Raw genomic sequence first — 9,565 nt, 5'->3', positions numbered from 1 at the left:
TGGGGGGTGCTGCACCGGACAGGGCAACTCCTCAGCACGGCCCTTTATTGGTCCTGGAGGAAGCAGAGACACATAAAGACAAAGGCCTTGAGCTCACAGAGGTTCCCAGAGGGTTGGGAGTGTGTGTGGAAGCTGCAGTCTTCAGCAGGAAGCTGGCCAGCCTGCCACGGGCACGTTTCCTTCCATCCCGCATCCGGATGGCTGGTCCTACTCAGCGCGGTCCATGGAGAAAGAAGGGGCACAAATGGTCCATGTTGGGTTAGGCATTCGGCAGATGTTTGCTAAGTGTGGTTCTTGAAGGAATCCCCGTGGACTCTTTCATTTCTCCCCTCACCCCCTGCTCTCCTGAGCCTCAGAGTGACAGAGCCCAAAGGCCCGGCCCTCACAGGGCTGACATGGACAGGGAGCCCCAGTGAGAGGGAGAGGCCTGCTGGCCATCAGTGAGAGGCAGCCACAGGGCAGAGGGGAGCCCTCATGGCCTCTCGTTAAGCCTTTCTTCAGTGATTCCATCAACATCTGTCCTGTGAACATTTCTCTCCAAATGGAGTAGCAAGAGGCCAGGGATATAATTTGCTTTGCCCAGACTCCAGTTCTTTTTTTATTTTTTGTATTTTTTAAAATTTAAATTCAATTAATTAACATATAGTGTATTATTAGTTTCAGAGGTAGAGTTCAGTGACTCATCAGTCTTTTTTTTTTTTTTAATTTTATTTATTTTTGACAGAGAGAGAGGGAGCACAAGCACAGGAAGCATCAGGCAGAGGCAGAAGGAGAAGCAGGCTCCCGCGGAGCAGGGAGCCCGATGTGGGGCTCGATCCCAGGACCCTGGGATCATGACCTGAGCCGAAGGCAGATGCTTAACCATCTCAGCCACCCAGGCACCCCAAGGTTTTCTCATCAGTCTTATATCACACCCAGTGCTCATTACATCACATGCCCTCCTTAACGTCCATCACGCAGTTACCCCATCCCCCCACTACCCCTTCCCCCCTCCCCTCCCGCAACCCTCAGTTTGTTTCCTATGATTAAGAGTTTCTTACGGTTTGTCTCCCTCTCTGATTCCATCTTGTTTTATTTTTCCCTCTCTTCCCCTGCGATCCTGTTTTGTTTCTTAAATCCCACATATGAGATCGTATGATAATTGCTTTCTCTGATTGACTTATTTCGCTTAGCATAATACCCTCTAGTTCTATCCACGTCATTGCAAATGGCAAGATTTCGGTTTTTTGACGGCTGAGTAATATTCCACTGGGTTTATATATATATATATATATATATATATATATATATATATATATATGTAGACCACATCTTCTCTATCCCTTCATCTGTCGACGCACAGCCCAGACTCCAGTTCTTACAGCCAAGAGAGCACTCCATGTCCTTCCCCTCTTTGGTCTTGTCACTTGCCACTGCTCCTGCCTGGGACACTTCCTGCCCGTCATCAGCACACTCAGCTTGGACTGCCTGCCTCTGAGGGCCTTCCCTGACGGCAGGGCAGTGGGCTGGCTGCATACTGCTAGGTACTCCCACAGCCCAGGCTGTCCTGTGGATCTGTGGCACCCATCCTGCGTACACCCACAGGGTGTACAGGGACAGTGAGGAATGTGCTGTCTTTCTCACCCATGTCTGTCCAGCCCCTGGGGCGCCTGGGTGGCTCAGTCGGTTAAGCGTCTGTCTTCGGCTCAGGTCATGATCTCAGAGTCCTGGGATCGAGCCCCGCGTCGGGCTCCCTGCTCAGCGGGGAGTCTGCTTCTCCCTCTCCCTCTGTCCCTCCCCCCTGCTTGTGCATGCTCTCTCTCTCTCACTCAAATAAATAAATACAATCTTAAAAAAAAAATTCTGGGGCCATATCTCTCCAGCCCCTAAAGAAGAGGAGGGTGGCTGGCCTTAAATTAGACGAGTTACTTACCCCTGTGACCCAGGACAAAATGAGGGAAAGTACCCAAATCCTAGGGTAGGTAAGGGACAGTGAGATAAATATGCAAACTCTTGTCCAAGGGCCTGGCTTAGAAAATATAAGTTCTTTTTTCTTATCTTCTCCTCAGGAGAACAGAAAGGTAACTGACCATAGAAGGGAGAAGGTTGCCAGTTCATTGGGCATGGCTGGTAGTGGATCTAAAATGGCAGAAGAATCATAGGCCTCCCATTTGAGAAGAAGGTAAGGAGCACCTTGTGCAGGTAAATCCCCCACCTGAGCTGATTACACAGCTGGGGCCCGGGGCGGAGAGAGGAGGGTTGAGGGGCACCAGAAGCCAGGCCCCTCCCACGCCACAGCTGGTGAATGGGTCTTTGCTGGAAGCAGGGTAAGAGGGCTCTTTCATTCCAGAAACACTGCAGGCCAGTGTTTTTCAAACTGCTGGGTGTGATTCATCAGGAAATCAATTTAACAGCTTTGACCGGCATTAAGACAAAACAAAAGAGAATGGAAAATAGGGTACTGAGAGTCACTACAGTGCCATGAAACCTCTGGGGTTGGGGGAGAGAGAGAGTGATTTTGTAGATTGAGGTGGGCGGGGCCGTACTTGAGTGACCTGTAAACTACTTCTCAGGTCCAGGGAGGGCACCCCAGGGAAAAGGATGACCCGGGGACGGGCTGTGGAGTTTGCACTATTATGATGGCACCACGGACAGAAGCAATCATCTAGATGGAACCTTCTTCCCTAGCTGGCCCTGCAGAAGCAGTAGGGGCTACCTGGTCCCTCTCAGGGCGACCCTTTGCATTTGTGGAGAGCTGACACTTTTCAGTTCTCAGCCTCTCATTTACTTTTCATAAGACTCCTGTTGGGGGGGGTGGTACATGATATCATTATCCCATTTTAGAGATGAGAAAACTGAGGATCTGAGCCAGCAGAGTAACTGCCAGATGCAGAACTAGATTTCAGGTTTCCTGGCTTCTAAGTGGGTGCGCTTTCCACACTATGAAGACAGTGCTCTGTGTTTAGAGTGTGGGTTCAAGACCCTCCATTAGGAGTACCCGGGCACCTTCCACAAAACTCCAGTGTCTGCCTGAGCTCCTCCCAGGACTGAAATCAGGATCTGGGGCCTGGGGGCCAGAGGCAGGAGTGGGACGGGGGGGCGGGGGTAGGTGGGGGTGGGAGAGATGAGGGGTGGGGAGTAGGGGTGGGGTGGGGCCTGGGCATCAGTATCTTCTCAAGTTGCCTCTGGAGAATCTTGTGCATCACCAGGGTTGGCAACCGCTACCACAATGGGGCCAGTTTCCTCTGCGCCCATCTTCCCACCAGGCCGGGCTCTTAGAAACTGGCCCCCACGCAATTGGGCCAAGCTGCCTGCGAGGTTCATTGGCGCCTCCTGGCTCGGATGGATATCACCGTTGTGTTGCTGAGTAACGTCCCCTGGGAGCTGCTGCTGGGGCCCAATCCAAGGAGCTGAGGTCTCCTGGGGCCCCTGAGAGGAGGTGTGATCAGGGAGGTAGGGAGGTAGGAGGCTCTGACAGACAGACAGCAAACAGCTCAAAGGGGTGGCAGGCTGCATTTTATTCATCGTTAATTTCAACACCCTTCAACTCCTCTCTTGGAGTACTGCTCAGAAAAATAAATGTATTGTTTAAGAAACCCTGCAGGCTTGCCCCGCATGCTCTAACCCCCCTCCTGAGAGAACACAGTAGCATAGAAAATGATCTGTAAAGCGAGGGGGAGCTTCCCTAGGGAGGGGGGGCGAGGAGGAAGAGGCTGAAGGAAAGGGGAGGAGGGTCTCGGGCCCCGTGAGTACAGAAATCCCATCGCTTCTCAGCGCTTAAGGAGGTGCCTGAAGGTGCCAGAGCTGCTCCTGGGAGGGGGCACGAGTCCAGGCCCCGAGTCCGCGCGGAGGAGCCGGCCCTGGCTCGGGAATGGTCTCCGCAGCCCTTCCCCCACCCCGGCCCGCAGAGCGTGCCGCCTCCGGCCGCCCCGCGAGGAGGAGCTCGCAGTACCGCAACCCTGCAACAGAGAAGCCCCAGCGCCTCTTCCGGACTCGGAAGGGCCCTAAGCAGTCTGTCTGGCTGTGCTTTCCAGACAGTGTGCAGGTGGAATTGTGCTTTTCGTTTGTTAAGAAGGTAAAAAGTTACAGTAAGACGGAACCCGCTGGCCCACAGCTCCTGGGGCCGCCGCCACCTCTGTGGGCTTCCATCTGCCTCGGTTCCCCAGAAGCCTCTCCTTTGGCTGTGAGGGCTCAGCCACCCTCACCCCGGAGCACACAGGAAGAGGGCGTCTGCTAGGAGGCCTATCTGAGGGGTGGAGGAGCCTGCGTAAATTTAGCAGCTATCTTCCACGGTTTGGCTTGGGTTTGGACGCTGGCTTCTATGTAAAACACAGATTCAAATTCATGCAAAATGTACGCGAAACTCCCCCAAGGCGGAGAGGAATTTTCCAGGCCCTAGTCTCCAGGGAGTTAAAAATGGGAACGCTTTCTTCTCAACGTGATCTAGACTGGGATTTTTCCTTGGGGAAAGGGGCTAGTAGCTCTTGGTAAGGCTGGTGTGTGTGTGTGTGTGTGCACGCACGCGTGTAAGTACACATGATGCTGTGATGTGTGAAGCTCCTGGGCAAATGCCCAGGACTGTCTTGGCATTTTCCACAAGCAGAGGGCCTGACACAGCCTGAGCCTTCTGACTTTTTCTCCAGGCCCCGGGGGCTCTGGCTTCAACCAGAGGACAGAGGAGCCTGACCACCTGGCCTCATTAGCAAGCAAGGACATGGGGGGGGGGGGGCTTCCCTACCTGTCTGCTCATCCCAGAGAAGTCCCAGCTGCTCACTAAGACCCTGGCCTCTGTGTCACCCACCACAGCAGGTGGCAAGGGCTGCTTAGAGCCCCACAGCCCCAGCCCCAGAGGGGTGAGTATAGGCCTAAGGTGAGACAGCAATCCTGGGAGTTGGGGGGTGGGAGTCATAGACTGCTAGGAGCTACCAGCTGTGGGTCACACTGGAGATCCCCACATGGAGGGAGAAGCCACAGCATCTAAGAGGATGGAGCCTTTGCTTAGCCTGAGGTTCAGAAGAACCTGCACCAAAGAAAGGGTTTCCTATCAACATCATTATTCCCGAAATGATGGTAGAATCCCAGTCCTGGTACTCAACGCTCAGCAGGATGGCCAAATAAGCTTGAGGCAGGGGTCTAGGCTCCAGCAATCCCCCTAACTTTGGGAGCCCGTCTTTTCCCCCCCAAGAAGCAGCCACTAACATTTGGGGCACTGAGCTCTTTGGCCTGAGGTGAAGGACAACGATGGAATGAATTTGGGTGGGGGGACTAGGGGAACATGGGCAAAAATACAAGCACGCCATGGGATCCTGAGCTACTTTTGTATGTTGGAGGGCTGGTGTTTCTCTGGGAGGTTGATGAGAAGGAAGGGTCCCTTCCCTGTCCCCATTAAGCCAGGCTTATGGCTCCTTCAGAAGCTTGCTCAAGCTGCTCACAATTGTCTCCTTCCAAAGGCAAAGCATAGAAGTGAAAACAGCTAAGGCTGCAGCATGAGCAATTTAGGTTAGACTTTAAGAAGCACTGCTGACAGAGAAGAATGCCAAGGAAGGTTGTGAGCTTTTCTTCTCTGTAGGTGGGTCCTGCTCCCTCCCGTGGAGACACGGTTCTGTGCAGTCCTGTGCACTGGTCAGTGGGATCCCCTGGACACCTCTTCGGCCTGTCTAGCTCAGAGAACCTCGTTAGCTAGGTCTTAAGCTTCCTGCACTGTTGCTGGGGCTCACTTCACCTGGGCTGACGTCAAGTCCGCCTGCTGTCAAGTCCTCGTGGTCTGGATGCTCCCACCATGGGGGGAACTCCTCCCCCCCCCCCCGTATGCTTCAGATCCCCAAGTTATTGCTCGTTGCCTGGGTGACACCTCTAATTGGATGCCTTTTCATCTTCCCTTCTCCTAGAGGGATGGGCGTGGCACTTAATTTCTTGGCCCTCCGAGAGAGCCTTGGCCTAGAGGGCGTGTGCCTCTCTTGGTGTGCTGTCACTGCAGTGTGACTGAAGCCATGGCTTGGGCAGGGCAGGGGTGCCACCAGCTGGCCTGAGCGCTGGTCCCGGTGACTCCTGAAGTGTGGCTCTCTGGAAGCCTACCCTTCAGGATTTAGCAAGACTGACCTCTCTCCTGGCCGCTCTGCTTCACTGGCCTCACCCGCAGATTAGGGCCTGTGTTGAAATCCCAATCCCAATCCCAATGAGAAAGTACCTTGAGTAGCTAGGGAGTCATTCAGATCCCAACACATTTTCCCCTTCTGGTCATGAACTGGAGGGGGAGAGGGGAGGTTGACATTCAAGCAGGACTCCTAATGCTGTGTGCATGTGTGTGCATGTGGGTGTGTGTGCATGTGTGTGTGTTCCAGGCACATATGCTTCCTTCACTGCCGGGGAGGGAGATTTCACGGCTTCCCATGCCTCGCAGGCATGCGGTGTGAGGCGTCCTGCTGCTTTTCTAAGACTTCCTGGCAGAAGCTGTAGATACTGGTGGGTCACACGGTGTCTGACTAGACTCTGGCATTTGTCCTTGGGATCATCTTTTTAGATGAGGAAAATGGGCCGACAGAGCATTGTTCCTTCACAGTTCAAGAACCCCATCCTTTCAATGAAAACAGCATCTGACCTTCCTCGAGGTCAGGGACCCCTCTGCAGCAGAGGGCGGAGAACCGGTCCCTCAGCTTGAGGATCGTCCATCGCAAAACTAATTCCAAAACCGCTTCCATCCCCCCATTCCCCCCCCCCCCCCCCCCCCCGCCCCCTGCCTTCCTCCACCTCCAACACAGACTGTGAGTGGAGAAAACAAATTCACTTGACTATCAGTGGGGGCCAAACAGGGTTTAGAATGGGATCTGTCCCCAAAACATTATGGGCTCTGGAACCAACTTCTCTGAGACATTTGCAGGATGGCTGCTGTGGGTTCCTGGTGCTGTGGAGCCCTGACTCAGAGGAGGAGAAGGGGGTTCCGGAGGCTGCACTCTGCACCCTTAGGGGGAAAACGAGCTGCTCAACGGGAGTTAAGAAACGAAATCCACACCAACAAAGCAAGATCTTGTGGGAGAAGACCCAGACATTCCTGATTAGTAGTGAAAAGCATTCCCAAGGATAACGCTGGTGAAAGGAAGGAGGGTTGGGGGATTCTGAGATGGGCCCCCAGCCTCAGAGATCAGCTGGCTGAAGCAAAGCAGGGCTCCTGCAGCCTGCTTGCTCCCCTCCCTGCCGGCCACCCTGGATTTCCGGCATTAAAAGTAGCTGCCCTGTGTGCTGTGCTAAATGCACTAACTCCAGGCTGAGAAAGGCCAGCTGAGCCCCTTACCATCCCAATTTCCAAATCTCGGGGAAATGCCACCGGCCGCAAGTTGGTGCTGTGTTTCATCTCATTGCATAATACTACACCATTCTCCGTGTGTAGCGGCTGTTCTATTTATATACATTGGTAGGCAACATATGGCTCTCCCCACCCCCACCTGTCAAAACTGTGACTACATCACTTCTGACGACCAGAAGGAAGCTGCTAGGCTGGGCCAGGATTCTAAATGATGCGGAGGTAATTCAGAGCCATGAGAAGTTGCACCATATGCTTTGGGGTTGCCGGCTGCTTATGTGCATGGGGACGGGGTTTAGTGCCAGTCCGCAAAACCCAGGGATGGCCCTCTCCTCGCTGCGGTATGCACCGGGTGAGGGCCTGGGGTGCCACTTTCTCTCTCCCTGGAGGAGAATCTGCCGGGGGCCACGGTTCTTCAAGAGGGGACCCACGAGGAAAACAGGCTCCCCCGAAACCTGCCCTGGATAACATCAGGCCTGGCCAAGTAGTATTTCTTTAAAAAAAAAAATTTTTTTTTTTGGTTTGATTTTATTGGGTAAAGATTAAGAAAGCGCCAGCGTCTGAGAGAAGGAAAGCTAACCACGGCCGGCGGCACGCCAGCCTGCCGAGGGTCCGTGGCGCGGCCCGGCGGTCTACCTGGAGGCGCTGGTCTCCGCCAGCCGGTTGTTCATGATGCCCAGCGCGCCCACGCCGCCCGAGAAGCCGTTCTGGCGCGTGTTGACGCACACGCTGCGCGGGTAGCCGTTGGCCGTCTCGGACAGCTGCTTCTGCAGCAGCGCCAGCGACACCTTGTTAGAGGCCGTGAGGTCGCGCATGGAGATGAGCTCGCCCGACAGGCGGCGGCCCTCGGCGTCGCTGTCGCGGGCCGCGGGGTCGGCGCCGAGCGCGGCCAGGCGGCGGCGCAGCCGGGAGCCCGGCGTGATGGCGTTGCGCCGGGAGAGAGGCGCGCCGGGCGCCGGGCAGCAGCGCGCGCAGCAGCGGCAGCTCAGCTTGCGCAGCATCCAGTTGAGCACCTGCTTGATGAGGATGGAGATGACGTTGAAGAGCGAGTAGATGCAGCACACGCCGAGCAGGATGAAGAGGAAGTTGCCCAGGCGGTAGAGCCCCTGGTTCCGGTAGGCGGCGTGCTGGCTGCTCACCAGGTCCCCGAAGCCGATGGTGCTGAAGGTGACGAAGCAGAAGTAGAGCGAGTCCACGTAGTCCCAGCCCTCCACGCTGGTGTACATGGCCGAGGCGCAGCACGACAGCAGCACGGCGAACAGGCCCAGGATCAGCAGCACGTGGTACACCGAGGGCTTCCAGCCGGCCAGGCAGTCGGCCTCGGAGAGCGCCGAGCCGCGGCGGAAGGTGGCGGGCAGCAGGCCGCTGCGGCGCAACTGGCGCTCCCGGCAGGCGCGCATGATGAAGGCCAGCAGCGAGATGATGCGCTCCAGGAAGAGGTTGAAGAACAAGATGGTCCCGGCGCAGCCGAACAGCCCGTAGGCGATGAGGAAGGCCTTCCCGCCCACCGTCGCGGGGGTGGTCATGCCGAAACCTGCGGAGATAGGGCAGGGGTCAGCGAGGCCCTGGCTGGGCGGGTGGCGCCTGCTGGGCGTAGAGCCGGGTGGGCCTACGCAAGTGCTGGCGTGGCTTCTACCCTGAGTGGCTTCACTCAGTGGAGGGGAAACGGTGCTTGGACATTTCTCTGTCCCTTGGCGGCACTAGGCATGATTCCCGATCGGGGCAACGCCTAAACTGCTGGAGGAGACACGGCCCCTGGTCTCGGGGATCTGTAGATTGAGATGGGTGGGGCAGGATGGTCACTAGGAAGGACCCATGAAGGCGCAGGAAATGAAACCACTGCACAGGTGCAGACCACTGAGATACCTACAAAGCTACAAAGAGATGTTTTGTTTTGTTTTTAGAGGTAACCAATGGCACACATGGGCCTACTTAGGACAGAATTCCATAAAGGCTTCATTTTAACTGGGATTATTAGGGACCAGGTAGAGTGTGTTCAGTCCAGGTAGCTGTGTGTGATGCTCTCTGAAAGAGGTTTATGAAACTGACAAAAAGATTGTTTGAGAATGAGTCCACACCCTTCAGAGAGTGAGCTGGCTCTGTCCTTGAGTGTCCGACTTGGGGTTTGATCCCAGGACGCTGGGATCATGACCTGAGCTGGAGACAGCTGCTTAACGGACTGAGCCACCCAGGTGCCCCTATCAATCCACTTCTGCAGAAGGCTTGACTTCCCACCGGTGCGCTCGGGCCCCAGCCATCCAGGGCAACGTAGCTCCGCCCCTCCCACTG

General features: G+C 55.4%; 1 protein-coding gene across 1 annotated transcript in view; it reads right to left on the bottom strand.

The window, feature by feature from the left end:
• Nucleotides 1-3,485: 3,485 nt before the first annotated feature.
• KCNK12 (potassium two pore domain channel subfamily K member 12) overlaps nucleotides 3,486-9,565 on the bottom strand; it is a 53,654-nt gene continuing 47,574 nt past the window's right edge. Inside the window, exon 3 of the mRNA XM_025868776.2 lies at nucleotides 3,486-8,810. Coding sequence (XP_025724561.1) covers nucleotides 7,909-8,810 — 902 coding nt within the window. The 3' untranslated portion in view covers nucleotides 3,486-7,908. The remainder of the gene's footprint in view (nucleotides 8,811-9,565) is intronic.

This window comes from Callorhinus ursinus, unplaced genomic scaffold, assembly GCF_003265705.2.
Source record: "Callorhinus ursinus isolate GAN/ISIS: 27379988/994484 unplaced genomic scaffold, GSC_fseal_2.0 scaffold10, whole genome shotgun sequence".
NCBI lineage: Eukaryota > Metazoa > Chordata > Mammalia > Carnivora > Otariidae > Callorhinus > Callorhinus ursinus.
This window is presented reverse-complemented; position numbering and strand designations above follow the sequence as displayed.